The 26,273-nt window shown below is 46.5% G+C and overlaps 1 protein-coding gene across 3 annotated transcripts in view; it reads right to left on the reverse strand.

Annotated features, from left to right (window-relative positions):
- KDM4A (lysine demethylase 4A) overlaps positions 1 to 26,273 on the reverse strand; it is a 46,088-nt gene that overhangs the window by 14,852 nt on the left and 4,963 nt on the right. For all 3 annotated transcript variants that reach the window (XM_053896326.1, XM_019428980.2, XM_053896331.1), the window contains exons 4-12: positions 24,744 to 24,858; positions 22,799 to 22,992; positions 20,450 to 20,499; positions 19,610 to 19,713; positions 19,079 to 19,216; positions 18,134 to 18,384; positions 17,229 to 17,428; positions 15,509 to 15,885; positions 2,980 to 3,100 (exon numbers count right to left, since the gene is read on the reverse strand). In XM_053896326.1, coding sequence (XP_053752301.1) covers positions 2,980 to 3,100; positions 15,509 to 15,885; positions 17,229 to 17,428; positions 18,134 to 18,384; positions 19,079 to 19,216; positions 19,610 to 19,713; positions 20,450 to 20,499; positions 22,799 to 22,992; positions 24,744 to 24,858 — 1,550 coding nt within the window. The remainder of the gene's footprint in view (positions 1 to 2,979; positions 3,101 to 15,508; positions 15,886 to 17,228; positions 17,429 to 18,133; positions 18,385 to 19,078; positions 19,217 to 19,609; positions 19,714 to 20,449; positions 20,500 to 22,798; positions 22,993 to 24,743; positions 24,859 to 26,273) is intronic.

Genomic DNA, 26,273 nt, shown 5'->3' on the forward strand with positions numbered 1-26,273 from the left:
AGAAGAAAAAGCAACAGGTACCCAATCAGAAAAGGAAGATTAACACAGTGATGTCTGCTGTTTTCAAAACCATAGGTGGCCAAAAATCACTTCACTCGTGAACACTGTAATGATGAGGAAAAATGTTCACCATGGTAAGTGAAAACCGCAGGAATTTTACAGTTTACATACATAAGACATCACGGAGACGTAACAGGTAAGATGTGTTCATTTCACCAAGTATTTTATGCCTCAACTGAAAAACAATTTGATGGCAGCGGTGGGGGGGGGGAGGGGGGCGCGGGGAGGGGGGTGCAGGGTGTGCATGCTTGACTAAAAGAAACTAAAGAAAAAAAAAAGAAACTAAAGAAACAAAACTTTGAAATGGATGACTCTGGTTTGGTTTATAGGTTTAAAGGAAAAAAAGCTATAAAACATATTTTTGGGATAAGCAGGGAAAAATGAACATGGACTGAAGATAAGACAATATTACAAAACACTGCTTATTTTCCTAGGTGTGGTAAAAGTATCTGTATAGGAGAATCCTGAGCAAAGCACCTCGCGGTGCACTTCGAGTGACTGGAGGGCTCCAGCTCGCTCTCAGATGAGACAGCAAGTGCGTGTACAGCAAGTTCATCAACGCCTGTGGAGACAGCGCCCACGGCAACATGGCAGCTGTTGGATACAGGAGGCGTGCACAGTGCTTTCCACAATGGAAATTTATCATAAAAAGTTGGGCGGCTGTATTTTATGATCTCAATTACACTATCATAAAAACATATACACGGATATACTCTAATGACTGACTAGAAAAGTCAGAAGATTAACACATGAAGACGTGCAAGTGGTCACCTTTGCAGGGTAATTTTATTGTCCTCTTTATAACTTTGTTTGCTTTTCCAATTTTCTACAACCTATATTTAGAGCCTTCGGGGGTGGGGGGGTTGCAGGGGTAAATCCTGAAGCCAGGCTGTTGCTACCCAGAGATCCCAAGCCCCACATGGGCCAGAGGAAGAGGACTTCCTAAGACTCTGAACTCAAGGTCTGGCCTACATTGAACTCAAGAGATTTTGATCTCAAGAGACTTTCCTCACCCAGTGTATCACGATCCTTCTACCAAGAAAAACAGTAGAGATGGGCACCGGCATCAGATCAGAAAGGGAACGTGGGGCTCACTTATGGAGCAGAGAGGCTGGTGAACTCTGGATCTTTCCACACAGCCACTGGTGTCAGGAAGGACAGGGCAGGAAGGGCCCGGGCACCAGTGAAGAGTGACAAGGGACCTGCCAGAGACTCACCCATGCTCTCGTTCCTGATCTCACTGCGCTGATGGCAACAACTCCCTGAGCGCCAGCAACACACACAGTTCCCGGTTCTGCTCCACACCGCTGTCTACTCCCCCCTGTCTCCTTCACAGGCTCCTCTTCCTGTCTCCCCACCCCAGTCTCTGCCCTCTCCAGAGTGGCCGCGTGTGCTCAAGGTAAAGATAGTGAACAGATGGCAGCGACACTCATGGGGAGCACAGGGAAAGGCAAAGTTGCCGAATCACTAAGTTGTATACCCGGAAGTAACATTAACAGCGTGTCAACTGCACTTAAATAAAAATTTTTAATAATTTTTTTAAGGTTTATTAATTTTTGAGAGCGTATGTGAGCAGGGGAGAGGCAGTGAGAGGGACAGAGGATCCCAAGCAGAATCCTCGCTGACAGCAGAGAACCCAATGCAGGGCTCTAACTCACAAACCGAGATCATGACCTGAGCCGAAGTCAGACGCTCAACTGAGTTGAGCCACTCAGGTGCCCCTTTAATAAATTTTTTTTTTTTAACGTTTATTTATTTTTGGGACAGAGACAGAGCATGAATGGGGGAGGGGCAGAGAGAGAGGGAGACACAGAATCGGAAGCAGGCTCCAGGCTCTGAGCCGTCAGCCCAGAGCCCGACGCGGGGCTCGAACTCACAGACCGCGAGATCGTGACCCGAGCTGAAGTCGGACGCTCAACCGACTGAGCCACCCAGGCGCCCCAATAAATTTTTTAAAAAGGTATCAAATACCACCTCTGCTCGCCCTCCTCTATGTTTCTCCACCAGTGGCCTCATGTACCCCAATAACATTACCAAACACCACCTCTGCTCAGCCCCAAGTTTACATCCTCCACAGACACTGGACGTAGGTTTCCAAACCCAACCACAACCAGAAGTCAGGGAGGCACTGAACCCAGGCTTCTCCGGACCCTACCAAGCTCACAGGTCTACAACCAACCCCCAAATCCAGCTGGCTTTAACCTCCCAACACCTTCACTACATCCCTCCCCAACCCCAACCACCATCATCCTGCTTCAGACCCTCCCCTAGCTCTCAGAGACCACGGCAAAAGCCCATCTGTTGCCCTCAAAGCCACTCTCAATATGCAGTCACTTCTAATGTAAATCTGGCCACTTAAAACACGTCAAAAGCTCCTGAAGGCCTGCTAGAAAAAGGCACTCCCTCTTTAGCCTCCCCCCACCTCACTCCTGCCTGCCCCACACCTTGGCCTGGCCCTTTGAGCTGCTTCCTCTGAATCTATCCTCCAGCTCCCCCTCCCTAGATTAGCATCTCCTTTCTTTAGATCTGTTTTCCTGTCAGTTTGCCCCACTACCTTGTAAGCTTTTTGGGGGCATGGACATATCTTAGTTATCTTTGTAGCTACACATTCAGCATTGGGCTTGGTATCATTGAAAGAAATGCTATCCAGAAAAATCAGCCTGTACCTCCTAGTAAAGAAAGAGAAGAACCTGCATGTGATCATCCTGTATCAGGCATATTCCAAGACACACAGACATATAAAGAAATCTGACTATGAAGTAAGTAACAAATGAGATCCTGCCCTCTTTGTGGAGCATCTGGGAGAACTAAGCCACAGGCCCACCCCTGGCGCTCAGCCCTGCCTCCTGATGTCCTGTCAGAGCAAGTCCTATAGGGTGAGCCACGTTCCCCTTCCTGGTTAAGAGAGAAAACACTTACCATCATCACTGATGCAATCCTGCAACACAAGCGGGTGATGGCGTGGGAGCTTGCTTAAGGGCTGACGACGGCCCTTGGACTTCTTATTCTCCTCCAGGGAAAACATGTATTCATCGGCCACCTGGGCAAACCAGAAGAGGAAATCAAATTGGTCTTGCCTCCACTTTGGGTCATAGCAGAAGTTAGTCTTACAATGAAAGCCAAGGGAAAAGACAGGCCTAGAGACATAAATATAAAACCAAACCCAGAAAACACCTGTCTTAGGAAAAGCCAAAATGACAATACCATCCAAACTAATTTAAACTAGGATTATGCAAAAATTTTAGGACAAAATTTGTGCCTAGTAAGCGTAGGTCCTGTTCTCAGAAGCAGCCTGAAACAAATGTACCAAAAATAAACACACTCTACAGGAGAGTCACGCCCCTCCCTTGAGCTCACTGTCATGAGATTATGTCTCTGAGAGCCCCAGAGAAACCAGGTGCCCCTCCTCTTGGACCAGAAGGCCAGCAGCACCTGTTACAAAGAGCCAGGCAGCCGGGCCATTGGACTTGAAAGCTAGAGGACATCCAAAGGGGTGAGGAACAGCTGACCCATTAAAGTAAAATAGGCCAGCTTCTCCTTATGTGCTGTCAGGCCCTCAGCTCTAACTGACACTATTCATTCTTGAGTTCGTTTCCTCAGCAGACAGGACAGAGTGCGCATCTAAAACCCTAACGTAGCTACAAAAGCAAAAGTTGACAAAATTAATGCTGTGTTTACATAATATCAGAGCAAATGCAATTAGGTTTAAGATGTACAAGACTGAATCAGTAATAATACCATGAGAGTTTCTTTCCAGTGTATTTAAAACTTGTCATACTCTCAGGTAAAGAACTTGACAAAGTACAACACACATTCATGATAACAACTCCCAAAACAGTAAGTTTATAGGGAACATACTTCAACATAATAAAGGCCATACGTGAAAAACCCACAGCAAACATCATACTCAATGGAGAAAAACTGAGAGCCTTTCCCCTAAGATCAGGAACAAGATAGGGATGTCCACTTTCACTTCATTCAACACAGAACTGGAACTCCTAGTCACAGCACTCAGACAAGAAAAAGGAATACAAGGCATCCATATCAGTAAGGAAGAAGTTAAACTCTTACTATTTTCAGATGACATGACACTCTATATAGAAAACCCAAAAGACTCCACCAAGAAACTGCTAGAACTAATAAACGAATTCAGTAAGGTCACAGATACATCAATCTACAGAAATCTGTTGCATTTCTATACACCAATAATGAAGCAATAGAAAGAGAAAATAAGAAAACAATCCCATTTACAACTGCACCAAAAATAGCAAGATACGTAGGAATAAACCTAACCAAGGAGGTGAAAAACTGTACTCTGGAAACTAGAAAATAGTGATGAAAGAAACTGAAGACATTCCAATGATTAAAGAAAGGAAGACATTCCAATGCTCATGAACTGGAAGAACAATTATTAAAATGTCTACACTATCCAAAGCAATCTACACATTTAATGCAATTCCTATCAAAATACCAACAGCATATTTCATAGAACTAGAAAAACCCTAAAATTCGTATGAACCCACAAAAAAAACCTCGAATAGGCAAAGCAATCTTGGAAAAGAAAAGCAGGGGACACCTGGGTGGCTCAGTGGGTTAAGTCATGATCTTTGCTTAGGTCATGATCTCACGGTTGGTGAGTTTGAGCTCCGCATCAGGCTCTCTGTCAGGGAGGAGCAAACTTCAGATCCTATCTCCCTCTCTCTCTCTCTGCCCCTCCCTTGAGCACACGCTCAAGCTCAAGAGCACATGCTCTCTCAAAAATAAACATTAAAAAAAAAAAAAAAAAAAAGCAGGGATGCCTGGGTGGGTCAGTTGGTTGAGCTTCCAGCTCTTGGTTTTGGCTCAGGTCATGATCTCAGTTTGGGGAATCAAGCCTTGTGTTGGGCTCTGCATGCTCACGTGCTCTCTCACTCACAATGAATAAATAAACATTAAAAAAAAAGAAACCTGAAGGCATCACAATTCTAGATTTCAAGTTACATTACCAAGCCACAGTAATCAAAACAGTATGGTAATAGCACAAAAATAGACATAGATCAATGGAATGGAAAATCCAGAAATAAAACCACAACTGTATAGTCCATTAATCTTCAACAAAGCAGGAAAGAATATCCAATGGGAGAAAGATGATCTCTTCAACAAATGGTGTTGGGAAAACTGGACAGCAACATGTAGAAGAATAAAACTGGACCACCTTCTTATACCATACACAAAAGCAAACTTAAGGTGGACTAAAAATCTAAATGTGAGACCTAAAACCATAAAAATCCCACAAAGTAGCACGGAGAGTAATTTCTCTGACATTGGTTATAGCAACTTTTTCCTAGATAGGTCTCCTGAGGCAAGGGGAATAAAAGCAAAAGTAAATTTGGGGACTACATCAAAATAAAAGGCTTCTGCACAGGAAAGGAAAAAAAAAAATCAACAAAACTAAAAGGCAATCTATGGAATGGGGGAAAATATCAGCAAATGACATATCTGATAAAGGGTTAGTATCCAAAATATATAAAGAACTTCTCCAAGTCAACACCCAAAAACCAAATAATTCAATTAAAAAGGGGCAAGGGTGCCAAGGTGGCTCAGTCAGTTGAATGTCCCCAACTCTTGATTCTGGCTCAAGTCATGATTCTAGGATCGTGGGATTGAGCCCCACACGGGGCTCCATGCTGAGCGTGGAACCTGCTTGAGATTCTCTCCCTCTGTCCCTCTTCCCAACTTGCACACACATGCTCTAAAATAAAAAAAAAAATAAGGGGTGCCTGGGTGGCTCAGTCAAATGTCTGACGCACCTGTCAGAACGGCTAAAATCAACAACACAAGAAACAAGAGATGTTGGCAAGGATACGGAGAAAAAGGAGCCCTACTGCACTGTTGGTGGGAATGCAAACTAGTGCAGCCACTCTGGAAAACAGTATAGATGTTCCTCAAAAAAATAAAACATATAACTACCCTACAATCCAGTAATCACATTACTAGGTATTTACCCAAAAAATATAAAATACTAATGCAAAGGGATACATGCACCCCCTGTTTATAGCAGCATTATTTATAATAGCCAAATTATGGAAGCAGTCCAAGTGTCCATTTACTGATGAATGTATAAAGAAGAAGTGGTATATATACACAACTATTATTCAGCTATTAAAAAGAATGAAATATTGGGGCGCCTAGGTGACTCAGTCGGTTAAGCGGCCGACTTCAGCTCAGGTCACGATCTCACGTTCCGTGAGTTCGAGCCCCGCGTCAGGCTCTGGACTGATGGCTCAGAGCCTGGAGCCTGCTTCCGGTTCTGTGTCTCCCTCTCTCTCTGACCCTCCCCCGTTCATGCTCTGTCTCTCTCTGTCTCAAAATAAATAAATGTTAAAAAAAAAAAAAAAAAGAAGAAGAAGAAGTGATATATATACACAACTATTATTCAGCTATTAAAAAGAATGAAATATTGGGGCGCCTAGGTGGCTCAGTCAATTAAGTGTCTGACTCTTGGTTTTGGCCCAGGTCATCATCTCGCAGCTTCATGGGTTTGAGCCCCGCATCAGGCTCCGCACTGACAGCGCGGAACCTGCTTGGGTTTCTCTCTCTCTCTCTCTCTCTCTCTCTCTCTCTCTCTGTCGCTCCCCCACTCGCAGTCTCTCAAAATAAATAAACCTTAAAAAAAAAAAAAAAAAGAATCAAATCTGACCATTTGCAACAACATGGATGCAGCTAAAGAATATAATGCTACGTGACATAAATCAGTAAGAGAAAAACAAACACCATACGATTTCACTCCTGTGTGGAATTTAAGAAACAAAACAAACAAGCAAAGGGAAATAAACGAGAGTGATTAAAATAAAAAAAAACTTGGGGTCATCCTGCCTTTAGGAGACACGGAGTTAGCAAAACCCATTAACCAAGGAATTGAGGCCTGGAAAAGGGCTACTTTGCAACTGTGACAAAAACCAATTCATTAGGAGCACTAGGAAGAAGTGGTGGCAGGGCAGGGCCACTTCAGAAAAGTCACACTGGGCCCACAGGCTCCACGTGCAATCACAGAACCCATAGCTGAATGCCAAGAAAAACCAAATTCTGAGCAGGCTGTGTCCAGGAAGAACAGAGCCTGCCCTTCCCAACGTGAATTCAAACAAGTTTGAGTGTCCACTGGCCCATTCATTTACTGAGGGGCACGTGGGGGGCTCAGTCAAAGCACAGACTTCGGCTCAGGTCATGATCTGGCAGTTCGGGAGTTCGAGCCCTGCGTTCTGTACTGACAGCTCAGAGCCTGAAGCGTGCTTCAAATTCTATGTTTCCCTCTCTCTGCCCCTCCCCCATTTGCACCCTGTCTCTCTCTCAAAGGTAAATGAAACATTGAAAAATATTTTAATAAAAAAATGAAATTAAAAAAAATAAAATAAACTTCCATCATCTTATTTCTGCACCCTAACAATCTTCTTGCACTCCCCCCTTTGAAGACCTGCTAGATAACAGGCCTAAATCTGGGATATGGTAGTGGCGGGGACCAGGAAGTAAGAAAAGGACAAAATAAAGGAACAGAAATGATGGGATTTCCAGCCTGGATCGCCAAGGTGAGAGAGACTCAACAGGACTCACATGGATGAAGAAGAGGCAGTAGTAACAAGCCAAGTTAAACAGGCTGTGCACAGTACACTGCCCCATTTCTATAGAAATACCCAGGGGCTAAGAAGAAATTGAACCTGAGGGTTCAGAAAATAAGTCTGAGCATGGGGCACCTGGGTGACTCAGTCAGTTAAGCATCCAACTATTGATTTCAGCTCAGGTCATGAATCTCAGGGATCCTCGAGCCTGGAGACAGGCTCTGCACTGATAGCATGGAGCCTGCCTGGGATTCTCTCTCTCCCGGATCTCTACCCCTCCCCAACTCACGTGTTTGCAGGCTCTCTCTCTCAAACATTTAAAAAAAAAAAAAAAAATCAAGTTTGAGCAAGAGCTGTAGATTTGGGGATCCTCAGCATCAGGTTCAGAATTGCAATCATGGGAGTGGATGACATTACCAGTGGAAGATAAACTGAATGGAGACTAAGCCCTTCCAGGATAGGAGACAAGAGAAAAAAAGGGAGATTCAGGTGCGGAGTAGGATGAAAGTAGAAAGCAAGGAGGGGAGGGGCTCACGGAGGGGAAAGAGGCAGTGCCAAAGGGTACATAAGAGCTGAGCAGGAAGTGGCCAAGGGACTCAGCAACTGGGAGGTCTCAGGACTTTCAGAGAAAGTTCCAGCAGGCAGATAGTAAGGAACTAAGGAATGAATGCATCAGAGACTCTTCTTGAGAAGATTAAGGGAAGAAATGAGATCATAGCCTGAAAAGGGAATTTCCTATAATTGTATTTCAGGAAAGAGACTGAATATGGTTTTATAGGCAGAGAGGGAAAAAATGTGTGGAAGAAGAGATATGAAGATATGTGGTAGAACAAGGAAGGTGTGCAATTCTAACCCTTGTGAATGTTATGTTAATATGACAAGACTATTAAGGATACTAATCAGATAAACTTAAAATACAAAGATTATCCTAGATTATCTGGGCAGGTAATCAATGTAATCAAACAGTGCTTAATGATGAGAGGTGTGCCTGAGTGGCTTAGTTAAGCATCCAACTCTTGATCTCAGCTCAGGTCTTGATTTTAGGGTTGTGAGTTCAAGTCCCACAACTGGGCTCTGCGTTGGGTGTGAAACCTACTTAATTTTTTTTAACGTTTATTTATTTTTGAGACAGAGAGAGACAGAGCATGAACAGGGGAGGGTCAGAGAGAGAGAGAGACACGGAATCTGAAACAGGCTCCAGGCTCTGAGCTGTCAGCACACAGCCCGACATGGGGTTCGAACTCACGGACCACGAGATCATGACCTGAGCCGAAGTCGGCCGCTCAACCGACTGAGCCACCCAGGCGCCCCTGAAACCTACTTAAAAATGGTAACAAAGAGGGAAGCAGAACACTCGGTGTGTCCAAGTGATGTGATGTGAGCGAGACTTGGCCCTATCTGGCTGCTTTTGAAAATGGAAGAAAAAAGCCAAGGAATCTGGGCAGTCTGAAGAAGCTAGGCAGGGCAAGGAGTCTCAGTCTGGAGCCTCCAAGAAGGTACACAGTCCTGCTGACACCTTGACTTCAGCGTAGTGAGGCCCATGTCAGACCTCTGAACTAAAGAACCGGAAGATAATAAACTTATGGTCTAAGACTCCCAGTTCATGGGAACTTGTTTAAGCAGCAATAGGACACGAATATGGGGTAGGAGACAGAGAGAAATCAATTTATAGGTCCAAGTACTGTAGGAAATAGAAGGATCAAGACAAAGAACACCAGAATGCAGCTCTGGGAAAGGAAGACACCTGTTTATTCTGAGTGCTTCCTACAGGACCAGCATAGGTACCCAGCAGACTGGGTTCGGTGCCGTGGCAATGCAGACACAGGTGACACAGGATCCCTAGCCTCAAGGAGCTCATGGCCCAGCCAGAGGGGGACTTGGTGTGTGAGTCTCAAGTCTCTGCCCTTTCCACTACCATCATGTTGCCTCTGACCAAATGAGTCAGGTCTATCAAATAGTAAAATATCTTTCCACGTTTTCTCATCTTCTGGACAAAGCACTCCTCCTGCTACATGGTGCCCACAGCCTTGCTCAGAGCGCTGCCTTTTCCTTTTCCTGAGATGTGCTCCGACTTCTAAATCCCTTCAGTGTGTAACAAGAGCTGGGTCCAAACCTCAGTCTATCAACTAGCTGTGTGAGCCCAGGCAAGGAGCAATCCACTACCAGTGTGGGAGTAGTGAACACTGCCCCACCAAGGATCTTGTGTGAGGATGGAGTGGGACATCAGGTAGAGTCTCCCAGGGCCCTGCCTGCAGGAAAGCCACATCTCAGGTTCCTGAGTTCTATGTTCCCTCGTCTAACATCAGGTACCCAGGTCAAGGTCAATGTTCTTGATGGGGTTTCTTCTGTACAGAGAAGAACTGTGCCCTCCTGGTTTTGGGAACTCACTTTTCCAAAGCAGCTTAAACAAGAACTTTTACAGCAGACATCACTGTAGCTCTGTCTGCAGTTAAATGAAAATTCTGAAGCTTTGATGCTTCAGCAGTCAGTCGATCTGGGTGCTTTTACCAAGGCCCTCGACACAGAGCGTCACATAAACTGAACAGCAAGAGGCCTGAATTACACTGCAGGGGATGCTCAAAGTAGGGGTAGGAGGGACACAAGGGTGCTCTTCAAAACCCAGCTGTTTCCAAATATAGATACAATGCCATTAGACCTCTCCAGGGATAGACAAAGTGGTTCAGCTTCTGCCCCAAGCCTTGACTGTCAGTCCCCCATTCCACCCAATCAATCCATCCTGAGTTCAGCCTCCTACTACAACTAACTTCCCTGCATTCCTTCCACATTTACAGAAGGCTCACGGCCCAAGCCCCAGGACCATGCTGGGGCCACAAGAAGCAAGGCGAATGGGGCACAGGGAGTGGCTCCTAGTTTACCTTCTGCAGCCTATGACAACTGTGCTGAGACCAAGATGGACGGTTGTTAAAAAGAAGCCAAGTGCTGCAGGTGTTCAAAGGAGGAAGGAAAGTAGACGGGAGCGATGAAAGGTTTCTGGGAGCAGTGACTTGAAAAGAGCCGGGTTCCAATGAGCAGAGAACTGTTCCGGGAGACCTATGCCGAGGACTCCCTGACTCCTCCCACCTCAACATAATCTGTAGCCTGCCGACGGCCGTACACTAAATGAAAATGTATAGAAGGCCACTGAACTAGACGCTAAACGATGGTTAAAATGACAGATTTTAGGTCATGTGTATTTTACATATATTAAAAACAGATCAACCCAAACTTTTAAAACTAAATGTAATAAAATGAAAGGAGTTAATTACAAGTTGAAAAAAACAAACCACCTTGCAGCCCTCCCCTCCTATGTCCACGTATGCTGGAGCCCCACACCCTCCCCTCCTGCTCAGACTTCAGGATCCAGTCCCCACACCTCACCCTCATGAACTCCAACAACACAGCCACACTTGGCCACTGCTCCCAGGTCTTCTTTAGTCGTTCTCCTCCCCCGGGCCTGGACACATGGCCTTCTCCTAGTCCCCCAAAACGTCAAGCTATTCTTCTTCCCCGGCCTCTACCTCCACCCTAACGATGAAAAGTGTTCCTCCTGCTCCACAGGTGAGCTCTTCCATGCCCCCCGATACCCTGCTGGAGACTGCCTCCCACAGACCCCCCCTGAGCTTTATGTCTGTGCTCACATATCTCCGTCACCCACCCCACACGCCGGTCACACTCAGCATGGCCCAAAACTGAACTCACCTCCAGAGCCACGCTCAAATACCCCTTGGCTTCTCCACTGATGCACCCCTATCCATCCGGTAACTCATGCCAGAACCCCGAGTCAACCCCCGCCCACCTCCTTACCCACCCCACAGCCAGCCCCCTAGTCCTGTGCTCCTGCCCTCACAGTGGCCCTCAGGTCCACTTCCTGCTCCCCTTCCCTGTCACCACTAGACAGTCCAGGTCCGCTCCACCTCTCTTTCAGACTAAAGGAACAGGTTCCAAATTGATTTCCCTATTGCAAATCTTTCGCTCCTCCCGAAATAGAAATATTTGATTATACACGGCAGTCATAAAAAATATTCCAATAATTCATATATGTAAGAAGTGAAAATCATCCATAATACCACCTTCAGGAGAACCTCTGCTGTTTCTAATTTTGCCCACTTCCTCTCCCCACCCCAAAACCTTTATACTGTTTTCAAAGCAATCTTCTAAAACATTAGTGTAGAGCTTAAAAAACCCTTTGCCAGACAACTTGAAGAATAACTGACATGGTTTCTTGAGTAAGTCAGGGAGTGGAGGGAGCACTGCCTTAGAAGATGGGATTTAAGAGACATAATAAACACAAGGTGTGAGACTAGACTAAACCCTGATTCAAACAAACCTACTATAAAATCACTTTAGACAACTGGGGAAGCCTGATTTTGGACTGGGTATTAGATGCTGCTAAGTTTTCTGATTTTGCTATGCACAATAATGACACAGTGATCACAGAAATACCCGTTTTTGGAGGGAACACCAAGTGGGGAAGAAACGACACCTGTGACTTAACACACTTCAAATGACAAAAGGACAGATGAGGCAAATGTGGCAAAGCATTGACAACCATCGGGTCTAGGTGAGGAGCACCTGCGGGTTTATTTATCCATATGCATCTTTGTACATTTAAAAATTCATTCTGGGGGCACCTGGGTGGCTCAGTCGGTTAAGTGTCTGGCTCTTGACTTCAGCTCAGGTCATGGTCTCACAGTTCATGGGTTCGAGCCCCACATCGGGCTCTGCACTAACTCTCTCTCTCTGCCCCTCCCCCACTCGAGTGCTATGTCTCTCAAAATAAACTTCAAAAACCACATGGTGGTGAACTTTCCAAAGTCAAACTGCTTCGTGGAACATAGGCAAGACTACTACGACCTGGCTCCTGACACCCTCCAGCAACATCTCCCAAGTTCCTCTCAGAACCTGAGACCAAGTGCAGTCCCCCAAATGCTCTGACTCTGGACGAGCTACCATCACCACTCGGAACACACTCTTCTCCCAGATTCCCTTCCCAACTTCACTCCAGCCACCGGGCGTACTCCTGCAAACCTTCGGCCTAGCTACAATGCCTGCTTCACTGCAGTCTCGCCAAATGCATCACCCCAACCCCAGGCTGAGCTGCTAACTCTTCCACCTGGACTACAAGATTTATCCCTAAGGAACACCCTTATTTGCTCACACCTAGACTATGAGCTCTTTGAGGGCAGAGTCCAAGCCCAGAGTAGGCACACCTAAGTGATGACGGAGTAAAGCAAAAGGGGCAGAGCAGCCAAGGTATCTTCAGAGAATCTGAAGTAGTTCCAGATGGCAGCACATCAAGGAGGGGGCGGACAGAGGGTTGGGTGGGGATGGAGCGGAGAAGGGCATTACCACCAGACTACAGCTGAGAAGGCCATACAGAAGTAAACAGGAGCCAGGAAGGCACTCAATGATTTTTGAGCAGAAATAAGAAGCATGTCAGAGAGGAGCCTCCTTCTCCCTAGCATATTTCCATGTGGAGTGCTTCCTGGCTTTTCTCCCCAACACTTGGATGGTAATGAGCTTCACTTGGCTGGAATCTGCCTTTTGCAGAGTGAGTGCGCTGGGGTCTGTGTCCACAACACATGAAAGGCAGGTGGGAAATGTTCAGCCACTAGGAGAGGCCTGCGTCCTCCAGGACTACCTGTGACCAGGTAGGTAACCTGTGTCACTGAGGGTAAATGAGCAGCAAAGCCATTTGGCCATAGGTTTAAAGCCACTCTCTTCAATCATTTTTACTGGCAATGAAGTGACGTTCTGCGCTCCATATGCCTGACACCTGTATGATTCATTCCTTAACTAGTTCCTAATTTGGGAAGGAAAAAGTGGGTTACATACACACACACACACCCTTGACCCTTGACTCTGGTAAGATTAACTGAGCAGTAACAGAGTCTGAACGGCGTATGAAGTATCTTGCGTGTAGTAACTCCTTGCTACTGTCAGCTGTTTTTGTGGTTGTGAGTGCAATAGCAGGCAAGAATGTCAGGAGGATGCTGCAAGAAGACAGCATGACCTGTAGTGTGACAGCAGGATGAATGAGGACAGGGGAGCTTTGTGAAGAAGAATGGCTCAGATGTGGCAACGGGGACTGTAAGGGATTCTGGTGTCCAAGCTGGAAAGCCGCCTCTTGTGGAAGCTGCCACAGGAGAGCAGACAACAGCTACTGGAAGCAGTGAAAAGGAGACGTGACCCTCAGCTTATCTGCCTGCCTGCTCCCACCCAGATGGAGGGAGGGACACGCACAGGGGAAAGGAGAGCTACAGAAACTGAGCCCTGATATCGAGGGAAGGCAGAAAGGAAAGTTATGCGGGTATTCAAGACAAGGGACAAACCAACCTCAAAAAGGGACTCCTGGGAAAACTAGAAGGACTGTAATATGTACTCAGGGTCAGCACTTCAGCCAAGAGAAGAAAAAGCCAATACGCCAAACGTGAACATTCAGAGACAATGAGTATATGTAAACAATTGGTGATGGTTATTCTATCTGCATACTTTTAAAATGTTTCATAATACAGGTGCCTGGGTGGCTCAGTCAGTTAAGCAGCCGACTTCAGCTCAGGTCATGATCTTGCTGGCTGTGAGTTCGAGCCCCGTGTCGGGCTCTGTGCTGACAGCTCAGAGCCTGGAGCCTGCTTAGGATTCTGTGTCTCCCTCTCTCTCTGCCCCTCCCCCGCTCTCAGTGTCTCTCTGTGACACAGAGAAGCTCCCCGCTTCTGTGTCTCTCTCAGAAATAAACCTTAAAAAAAAATTTTACATGAAAAAATAAAAGTTTCATAATAAAAACTTTTAGAAGACCAAAGTAAGGAAATGGGGAATAAATGAAACCTTTCTGCACTGATCTCCATCTGCCACTAACCCCATCCCACCCCCACCTCCACCACCCCCCCTCCCGCCTCACAGCTGCAACTTGACCCACATAAGCCGTGAGGCTGGGGAGTAAGAGCAGGTCACTTGGGTAGGCATGAGTCTGGCTGCATTCAACACAGCTCTGCTATATCCCACTCAGATCCACCAAGAGCCTTTTTACACAAAACAGAGAACAGCTTTTGATGACAACATGTTCTAGAAGGAAGCCTGAACAAACGTTCACATTTACAGCTTTGGGAATTCATTCTGGTCTCTGAGAGGATGTTCTGTCAACAATGCTGCACTTGAAGATGAAGAACGTATGGGGGGAGTGGAGGGAGAATCCCTCCAGGCAACTACACGGCAGCGGAGATTTGTAAGAAAAAGGGGACACCGGGGTGGCTTAATCCATTGGGTATCCAATTCTTGATTTCCACTCAAGTCATGATCTCACAGTCATGGGATCGAGCCCTGCGTCGCAGCTCTGGGCTGACAGTGCAGAGCCAGCTTGGGATTCTCTCTTTCCCTCTCCTTCTACCCACCCCCATCTCCACTTGTACTCTCTTGCTCTCAAAAATAAACACTGGAAAAAAAAAAAAAGATTTTGTAAGGAAAAAAACCTTGAATTTTAGAGTAAGGAAGACCACCTTGTCCCTAACAGATGAACATCTGGGCTGCAAGCACTACCCCTGTAACCCTCATGCTCTAGGGCAAGGAGGCTCAGAGGGCGCCCTGATAGCTACACATCTGCAGCTGTCACTAAGGCTGCAATTCTCTGCAACTGTCACCCAGGGGCAAGCGAAAAGGAATTCCCGGCAAAGAGCAAACTGGAAGGGACCCAACACCACTTGGCTTTCTGCCGGACACTGCAGATTGGAGGTCCATTCTGGGGGTCTCCCCTGCCATCCTGGACACCTGCAGAAGCACCTCCTGGCCCCCAGACTCCCTGCCCTCCACGGGACCCCTGCCAGGGTGGCTCCTCCCCCACGAGCGCTGCCCAGGGCCCATACCTCTGCCAGCTCCCGCTCACTGACACTTCCGGTGGCACTACCCTTCTTCCTGGTGCAGGGCTCTCCCATGGTGACCCTGCCATCCCCTTTGGCATAGCTGTGCACAGTGAGAACTCCCGACTGCCCTTGGGCTCGGCAGGCCAGAGGCTCACTGGTTTCTGAGTCGGAAGAAATAGAATCCCGTGAAGAACTGGAGCCCACGCTAGAAGATGATTTCTTTTTGGAACCTGAGAAGACAAGGCGTCCCCCTATAGAGGCAGGATTCACAGAAAGATCCAAGGCAGCCGCTTCTTGTTCCTCCTCTTCCTCCTCATCCTCTTCTTCCAGTTTAACGTTTTTAAGCTCTTCAAATTTGACTTCCGTGGAGTCAGAATAATCTGAAACACACATACACATTGGCCAGAGCCAACTTCCTCCTGCATGTCTGAAGCTACTGAAAAGCAAAGTGGCACAGCACAAGGAACGTGGGTGGCAAGTGAGGCCTGGCGTCATATTCTGGCTCTGTCACCTCCAGGGTCACTGTGTGATCTGGGGCTGACCGCTCAGCCGCGCCGGGCCTCCAGTTCTGTCCTGTGGAATGCAAGCCGTCTACCACCTATCTCCATAGTTGCGTCTACGATGGGGGCCTAGCCCGGCATGCAGCAGACACTCAGTAAGTGACAGCTGCTGTTTCCTCAGAAGTCTCCTGCAGGAAACAAAGGCCTGAGCTCAGCAGAGACCTGGTGACCTCAAAAGCTAGAAAATTTGAACAGAGAGGGGCTCCTGGGTGGCTCAGTCAGTTAAGCGTCCGATTTCAGCTCAGGTCATGATCTCATAGTCCGTGAGTTCGAGCCCTGCATTGGGCTCTGTGCTGACAGCTCAGAGCCTGGAGCCTATTTCAGATTCTGTGTCTCCCTCTCTCTGACCCTCCCCTGCTCATGTTTTGTCTCTGTCTCAAAAATAAATACAAACATTTAAAAAAAAATTTTTTTTAAGAAAATTTCAACAGAGGGAGCCCAGCCCCAGGGCCCCATCCATAGTGCCATCCAGGTGTCTGCAGACACACCAGGGCACCCTCAGTACAGACGCTCCAAGCCTCACCTGAGACTGAAGCGAGACCCCCCCCAACAAGTCTGTCCGCAACAACTCCCAGTGACTGCTCCACCACGCCTCATTTGACGTCGCTTCCTTCCCAAAATACAAGCGGCCCCTCAAGCCCCGACGTGCGCAAACTCTAAGACGGCAGCCAGTCCACACACCATCTCACTCCTACTTCTCGTGCCTCATCTGCTAGCACAGCCCTTCCCACCCTTATCTTCAAATTACAGGACACCAATGCCAACTTCCCAAATTACAGCCAAGAAAGCTCACGCGCTTCCACACCTGCACACCATCACCCCTGCTACTCCCCTCTGGGCGCCCTTTCTATGTGCCCCCACTCCCTGCCGACCTGGAAAGCTCCCACCTCTCTCGTAAGAGCCGGTTCACTGTCACTTCACCAACCTTCAGCGTCTCCCTGAGCCCTCACCAGGTAGAAGGAGAGGGACTCCCCTACCTTCCACCCCTCATCCCTCATGTCCCTATCCAAATGCCTTCTCACACCAATTCTCACACTGCACTGACACTCTGTCCTCACAGACCCACCTCCCCACTTTTCTGTATCTGTGACCCTGCACTCAACATGGCATCCAACTCAGAACAGAATGCAGTTACATCTCTGGGGAAAACATAACCAACTAACCTGGGAAGGGAAGGCCGTCTTCGACTTGCCGCACGGAGCTGTGGGTGGGCCTCACGGGAGCGAGGGCAGCCTGGCACTCTGTCATATCGTACTGTCCCGTACTCAGCTCCTCCTTGGGGAAGAGCTCGCTCTGACTCACCTCCTGGGGTATTTCAAGACAAACTCGGTGCCTCTTTGTCCCTATACGATGCTTGGCTAGGCTGCAAGAAGGAGAGCCAACTTTTTAAGGGGCCGCAAGTTCATTTACCTGCATACATATTCACACATAGCCCCAAATGAGTGAATGGCCAGGGTCTGTCTACTATGCGTCACACTTCAGTCCCACCTCTTATCTGTAGAAGAGACAAGGGACTTCACCTCTCTGAGCCTGTTCCACCCAATGGAAAATAGGAGTATCACCATCCTCCTCAAAGATGTGATGTGAAGCTGAAGGTATGCAGAGCACCTGGCACACAGCAGGTACCCCACAAATGTTCCTTCCTCCTCCATGTGGCCCAGATCCTCTGGCTCAGACACCAAAGGCGCTGGCCAACTTCACTCACACCACCCCCTGCCCTTGCGAGTTTCATTCCCACCACCATACTCTCCTTTTTAAAAAATGTCTCATATGGTAAGGAGAAAATGTGGCTTTTCTGGCTCAGAGGGAGCCATGCTCTCTTATGCGACCTCTGCTCCAGCCAATTACAGGCCCGCATACAGAGGTGATCACTCTTGGGTGACAGCTGTAAGAAATAGCCTGAATGCCCTCGCTCTGGGGATTCTGGAGCCTTTACCAAGAAGAAAGTTCCCTCCGCTGTGGCTCAAACACCCCACTTAGAAACAGCCTCCTGGCAGGTTATGGAAGTTGCCAGACACCCCTCCCTTAAACCGGGGGGGGGAGCTAGGCCCAGAGCCTGTAGGGTTACCTTCTCTTTAAGTCACCCTCCTCTCCATCCTCAATCCCTTCCATGCCATCCTCCTCTGGACACTCCTCCTCGTTTCTGGCTCTTGGAGGCAGTTCATTCTCCTTAAGAAACTCCGCTGCTTCTGGCGTGGGCAGAGTATGGTCGATAACTGTGGTGTCCTTCCCCGCTTTCCAAAGTTTGTACCTTTCTGGCTGGAACTTCCTCACAAACACATCCATGGAGATCTTCACCATGTCCTTTCTACAGGAGCACTATCCCAGGGAACCAGGAGAGCTCCAGTCAACACTCTTTAACGGCTTCCATGCGACTCCCACATCCCATCTCCTCCCTCCAAGTGCAAAAGACACAAGACAATTGAAAGCCAAACTGTTTGCGTTCACAGGCTGAGGCCATACTGTCCTTGCAGAGCCTTCGAGCATGGAGGGAAGCAGGGGAAAAAGCAGAAAGCAATGTGCAGCGCTGGGGTGAGCCCACCTGGGCACGAACTAGGATGCATAAAGAAATGCTGGAGGTGAGGCTCTGCACTTCGACCCAGGATGCTCCACATCCACCGTCCCTCTGAGACATATCCAAGCCAGGACCACATAAGCGAGTCTGCTCCCTGCCAAACGTCCAGCCCTGCTTGCTTCCCTAACCCTAAGAATTTCTCAACGGAGAAATCCCAGAGTGGCCAAAGCAAGAAACAGCCATGTGCGTGGGTGTGGTCTTCATGCTCAAATGGACTTTAAGCATGGAAACCTCACCTTACGCATCCCAAACCTGAACAAATTCTTCTAATTTCTGTATGAACGCAACATACTAGCTCTTTTGCACAGCCCTGTCAGTCTGTTTCTGAATTCCAGCAGTTCAAAGAATGTTCTAATCACCAGCCAGTGTATCTAACAAGAATTTGCTCACCAGACATTTTCGGTCATGGCGTTACAGAAAGCAATCAAACAGACTTACCAGCACAGCTTGTTTGCCATACTCAATCCACCGCCGGGTAGCAAAATTGGTGGATTCCGCACAGTTGAAGCCATGGTTAAAGCCGGCATGGTAACCATAAGGAAAAGTGATCATGAATTCTCCAGCTTCTTGAGTCACCTGAACAAGAGCAGACTTGAACCAGCTGCATCAAATGGCTGAAGTCTAACGGACTGGAACTCAGAGCTCGGCTACAGCTTCATAACCCAGCATAAGTCATAAGACCACCAGGGTCTTTGTAAGACGCGAAGCCTGATCATATCAGACCCCAACACTGTAACTGACCATTCCCCGAAGTTAACAATGTTCTAGGGGATGTGACTCTCCTCTGGCACCGGGAAGCTACAGAACCTCCACCTTTAATATCCTTGGATCCAAGTACTGCTATATGGGTTACCTCTGGCCCACGCCTGGTACAGAGAGATGAACCAGAATAAAGCCCCTCTGTGAAACAGACCGAAAAGGGTGGCTGCCTTCCTTGTAAGCCTAAGACCATATGTAAAGTCAGCTCACCTTGTCAAAGGGAATTCCATATTTCTTCAGCATTAAAGGGGAAATCAAAGTCATCTTGTGGCGGAGAAAAGCTTCGCAGCTTTGAGCGCTTCCAGGGAAAAAGCCTGTTTCATTGAAAATGGGCACAGGTGAACACACTGCTCCACACCAGCTCTGCAGCCCTGCAGCCACTGCACACCTGTGCATCTCATCTGGCTGTGTCAGGAGGATAAATCAGCACAGGATCTCCACAGATCCTTCTGGCTTCGGGCCAATCCTGATTCTACAGTGAGCCCCCGGGCTCTCCAATGGCTTACCTGGGTAATCATATTCTGTTAGGGAGACTGAGATCACCCAACCTGCCTTGTGCTTAAAGAGAGCTTTGCAACTATTTAGGACCTTGCTCCTACTCTATCCCTCAATCTTTTGCTAGTAACACATCTACAGCACAGAATACCCAAACTCTCTTGAAATTGGCCCTCTAGAGGTACAAATCTATTAAAGTCCACTTAAAAGAACCAAAGCACAAAAATTCAATTTTAACCTTTAGGTTTCTGGCAGAAGAACCAGACCCAGGATGATGGGTATACTCTCCGTGGTCAAATAAACCTATGCTTGGTAAAACTGAGACAGAGACTGTCTAAGAATTACTTAGTCCCTTCCCAGGACAAATGGAGGAAGTTTCCAGATTTTTATTTGCTCTGCTAGGGTAACCACTCTGGCAGTGTAGCTTATCACCTACATGCAGGCCTGTGAAAGGACACATAAGAAATCTGACCGCAGAGAACGGACATTTTAGAGCAATTAGTGCAGTTCACAGGGTCTCAGGGTCTGAGCAGGCACAGGGAAGAGAGACAGTACCTTTGGCAAGGCGCTCCAACCGCTTTCCGTGCTCCGGGGGGACAGAGTACCTGCAATCACATAGAAGCACTGGATGCTGAGGAGAGCCCCCTTCAGGACCTAAGGGGCTCATCCCCACTCTCAAAACAGCTCCCAACCACAAAAACTGGAAAGGAGTCTGGAGAAATGATATATTGGACTTTGGGGAGAGGAGCCCACAAGGTACAAGTGAATTTATTTCTCTAATACTCATTCATTTACCGAGACTTTCACTGAATGTTTACCATGAGCCAGAATTTATAGTATGCAACCAGCCTTGTTCTCCTTTATAATGTTGAAGCAATAAAAAAAAATTTTTTTAAAGGATAGCATTAAAGTGCTCCTGGTGGAGGCTGAAAGCCTAACTGGGACAGGATGGAGGGGGAATGGTGAATGGGAAGAATGGATTTGATACTAGAGACCCGGCCCTGTATCTGCTGCTGACCCCATTTTCACATCATCTCTGTGACAGCTACACTGATTACCCAATAATTAATTATTCTTCCACCCCACAGGGTAGCAAGACACCACAGAAACTGTTCATTTAAAAAAAAAAAAAAAAAAACCACCTGTAACTACGTAAAATTTTTGCAAAACTGAGGTGCCTGGTGGCTCAGTCGGTTGAGCGTCTGCCTCTTGATTTCGGCTCAGGTTATGATCTCAGTTGTGGGACTGAGCCATACTCCGTGCAGAGCCTGTTTAAGATTCTCTCTCCCTCTGCCCCTCTCCCTTGCTCTCTCTCTCTCTCAAAATAAAAAAATAAAATAAAATAAAATGAAATCTTAAAAAATAAATAATAAAAAATAAGTTTTACAAAACTGTTAAACTTTATTGTATTCTGAAACTCACAGTTAAGTCTATTTTAACCATTATAATTGATTATAAAGATCATTCCACGACAAGAGAAACTTCCCATCCCAAATAGTTTCACTACCAAACAAAACAGATGGGGAGTGGAGGAAAATGTTGGTCACCCAAAGGACCTTGGGATCCATCAGGCAACCTTGCCCAGAAGTCTCTGGAAGTCCCACTTTAGATGATCTAAAAAGAGTGTATGTAATAACTAGAAAATCTCTCTACAGGAGAGTGAAAATCCAATCTCAGGGAAGTTGGGAATAAATAGAAGGAAAGCACAAAAGCTATTTTTACAGATTCTAGAAGTCTAGCCATCTAAGAAAGGTTATGGGACAGCAGTCAGGGGGTCCACACAGGCTCAGAAGGTCACACACACCCCCAAAACTAGAAACTGGAAAGCATTAGAAAAAAAAGGAAAACCTCTGGGAAAAGAAGTGGTTGAAAATGCCGGAAAAGGAAATGAAGGTGCATACGGTTTCCACGACTCCCCGTGACCTGGCCCACAGTGTCCCTGTCAGCCTCCTCGCTCATCCATCCTTGTACACAGCACCCAAACCACAAAGGACTTCCTCTAGTTCCCGAAGACATCGTGCTTCCTCTCAGCTTAGGATCTCTGCACGTGTCATTCCAACCACCCGGACACACTTTCCTCAGTCTTCCCTGTCTGAAACCCGCCACTGTCTCACCCAGCTAGGCCTCCTCATGTTAGGCCTCAGCTTGGTGGTCACCTCTTCCAGGGAAGCTTCTCCAATTCCCACCCCACCTTCGTGTACCCTCCCTACGAGGATCTAGAGTGCCCATCGGTGCTTCTCTCACCCCTTCTCTCTCCTGACCAGTCTCCTGTGTGACAGCACATAACCTATGTCTCTGTCACTATAGTCGAATGCAGAACCTTCACTGAAATGCTGGGGTTGAGAGACGGATCAACACAGGGAGAGAGGAGAGAACAGATCTTTGCCTCCCCAACTAGACTGAGAACATCCTGGAGAGCAGGAAGCATATATGGAGTAGCCCTGCATCCCCTCTTGGGTTAAGCACACACTGCTGCTCACCAAATATTTTTTCCATGAGGAAAAGAAAGCTTTCTATCATCTGAAGGAGTGACTCCAGTCTTGGAAGTCTGCCTCTAAGAAATGCCTCAGGCCTGTTCGGAGAAAGAAATCAGAAAGCAGTGGGCAAGCCTGGGAGAGCCTCTGTAACTCTCAGTAACTCAGACGACTTATCTTTCCATCCAGTAGTATTAAATGACCTGCCCTCTGAAGCCTCACTATTCGAAGAGAGGTCTAAGCACCAGAGCTCTAACAGCATCTCACAGCTTAAAAACCTGGAGAAAATGTCAAGTGCCAGTCCCACCCCAGGCCTACGGAACCAGAATGTGCATTTTAACAAGACCCCAAGGTGCCGCCTCGGCACACTAGAGCCAAGGGGCCCTACCGCGTCGCGAGAAGCCCGGTGCCAACTGCAACCCGACTTTACCAGGACTTTGGCTCTCCAAAGTGCAGGTAGTTGATGCTATACAGGTCCATGTCTTCAGTGTGCCAGGCAAAGGAGGTCTTCCACATGCCGAAGTACAGGTACGGGGTGTTCACACCCTCAATGGTGATCCCGCTCTCCTTCTCCACCAAGTCCAGGATGGTTTTCAGCCGCCCGATATTCCACTCATCGACATGCTGCAAAGTAAATCACAGCTGAGGGCAACTGCAGTACCCACAAGCTGAGGCTCTGAACCTACAAGAGCAAGGGTCACAGGTGACCTGTCACCCCTAATGATGTGGAACAATGTCAAAACAGCCTGGACATGAAGACCACAGCCCCCCTCACTCACACTTCACAGCCACCGCTAGAGCTGACGCCATCAGACCTCCAAAAGGCAAATACCACTCGGTAAAGAAAACTGGCATGTGAAAGATGAATAAGGAGGGGACAGCCACCTGTTTTTAACCCCAGGAGGAAGACTTTGATCTGAAACTAAAGAAACTGAGGTCAAAATAGGAAAGAACTCCTAAATCACTAAAAATACAAAACATGGGAATTTACCATCCCAGTCTGTGACTGTTTAGCCCCAGCTTCCACTAGGCAGCGTCATCAGTAAAAAGTCTACAATGTCACCCAAATCCACTGCCAAAACTTTAATGGTCAGCTAGAAGCCCACCTCTTATACGCACGTTCTCGATTCTTATGTCCTGCTTCTGTACCTCCCCATCCCAGATCCTTACAGTATCTTTCTGCCATTTAACATCTGTAAGTTTCACTTTCCGCCACTCAATAAATTGTCATCGACAAGTTGAGAATCTTTTCAAACTCCTTCTTTCCAATAATTTACAAAATCATTACAATTAATGTGAGTGATAATCCCTAAAATTCTCCACAGATTTTTTTAATTATCAAAAACAATCCCAAATGTTCCTTCCTTATGCCATCTAAGGCTGTTTTTTATTCTTTTTTTATTTAAAAAAAATTTTTTTTAATGTTTACTTTTGAGAGAGAAAGAACACGAGCAGGGAAGGGCAGAGAGAGGGAGACACAGAATCCAGAGCAGGGTTCAGGCTCTGAGCTGTCAGCACAGAACCCAATGAGGGGCCCGAACCCATGAACCACGAGGTCATGACCCAAGCCGAAGTCAGAGGCTCAACTGACTGAGCCACCCAGGAGCCCCAAGGCTGTTCTTTATTCTGAAAAGCACTATACCGCAATCCGACACAAGTTGTTAAAATAGGTTCTGCTAAAGAATCTTGTTTGAGGGGCGCCTGGGTGGCGCAGTCGGTTAAGCGTCCGACTTCAGCCAGGTCACGATCTCGCGGTCCGTGAGTTCGAGCCCCGCGTCAGGCTCTGGGCTGATGGCTCGGAGCCTGGAGCCTGTTTCCGATTCTGTGTCTCCCTCTCTCTCTGCCCCTCCCCCGTTCATGCTCTGTCTCTCTCTGTCCCAAAAATAAATTAAAAACGTTGAAAAAAAAAAAAATTTAAAAAAAAAATAAAATAAAATAAAATAAAATAAAAAAAAAAAGAATCTTGTTTGAGGGTTCTGAAAATCGGAATGTTTCTCTTCTTAAATACATACCCCTTTCACTAAATTAGTCAGTGATCTTTTTTCTGCAGAAACCACACTGCCTCTCCCCCAACATTTCATTTACTGTGAGCCCACCCTTTGAAGAACTATCGGCTACCACCCACAGACTATTCTAACAGCCCTTGCAAAGAACACTATATCACCCAATTCACATGGAGAGTGGGAGAAATAAAATTCAGTCACATGCAAAAATACCCACCATTAAGTGTGCATAGCACATCGGCTGGTGGTGGGTCACTCTTTTGTTTAACTACTCAACTCAGCAAGCAGCTTCTGGGTGCCTACTAAGTGCTGGGCAGGTAAAAATTGTGTTAAATTGCAAAAATGCTGCAGAGGGCTTCCTGGAAGTCTCACCTTTTCATAGAGAGTGCCATTCACATCTGCACCATAGATTGGAGGATTGAATGTGAGATTTTTCCAGTACTTCCGTTCAAGCTCTTCAAACTCACTGTAGCGTGGGGTACAGTACCTTTCAAAAGTAAAACAAAAACAAGTAAAAAAAAAATATATATATATATATATATACATATATATATATATATATACATATATATATATATATATATATTTTTTTTTTTTTTTTAACAAGGACTAAATTCATCAGGCATTATGAAAGGACAAGACACAATCCCATTCTAGGGAAAACAAGACATTTCAAACGAACAAGACAAAACCTTGGCCTTCAAGGCTCCATTACACAAGTAACCTCCTCCACATCCCTTCCTTGGGCTCTGGGCCTGAGGAAGGTAACGTATATGAAGACGTTAAGCCCATCTTCCCTAAGAAGCAGAATACTCTCAACTTTTTCAAGAGACCACTAAAAACAACATCCTGGCCAGAATCAGGAGTGGCCCAGACACTCAGGGAGAAACCAAGAACTGCAAATCCCTATATATCCACAGACAACCAAAACCTGCCAGCATGTGAAGGGCTGAGGTTCTAGAACAGTATTGCACTCTGTAAAGGAAGCGGCTCCATGACAGCTCATCTGTATTGTCACTGTTACATTCCCACCACCCTATGTAGTGACTAACTCAAATAATCACACCTAAAAACAAAGTATTTTAATAAAAAAATAAAATTCTTAAAAATGTAGATTTTTGCAAATCAAATGTTTAAGAAAGATATTTTTAAAAAGATATTTTTATATATGCACATACACGTACACAGCTGTCTATATATAGATGTCTATATCTCTATATAAAGACATTAAAAATATCTATATTCTTTAGCTCAATTATCACATACTGAGAATTTACTCCAAAATCTTTTTAAAAATTCAAACCCCTTAAGATTACATAGCAATTTTAAAAAGAATAATGTGTAAATTGAATAGATATTTGAAAATGCACATTATAAATCAAATGGCAAGAAAATATTATGAATGGATAAAGAGTAGAAGCAAAGACCCAAGACAAACTGTGGAGACAACGGGCTGGGTGGGGAAAAAAATCTTACTTTAAATGCGGCCTTACATTTTAACCATTTTAACTTCAACCTATTGAATGATCAAGTTTAAGACCCCTGAATTCCCTTTGAAATATAAGTAACTCTTCCACCTCCAACTGCTCTGCTTTATAAACTTAGATTTTTACCTGCTGGGTTTTCTTAAAGCTGGCTGACCAAGCAGATAAGAAATCAAGGGTAAGAATTTGTTGCATCTCAGGTAAAGGGAAAAGACAGGCCTGGCTAATTTAAAAAGAAAAGAGGTATCCTGAAAGACCTACCATTTTTGAGAAGAGAGACTGGATACAGGAGGCTGAGGCCTCTGGTGGAACCCCATGTGAGCTTGAAAGCAGGGGGCCCTGGCCCCAGCGCACAGCTAGAAACCAGACAGAAAGGACGGCACAGCCTCTCCTGTGCAGAGCATGTCGCTCTTCAACA

The sequence above is a fragment of the Panthera pardus genome, unplaced genomic scaffold (genome assembly GCF_024362965.1).
Source record: "Panthera pardus isolate Hobbes unplaced genomic scaffold, ASM2436296v1 HiC_scaffold_11, whole genome shotgun sequence".
NCBI lineage: Eukaryota > Metazoa > Chordata > Mammalia > Carnivora > Felidae > Panthera > Panthera pardus.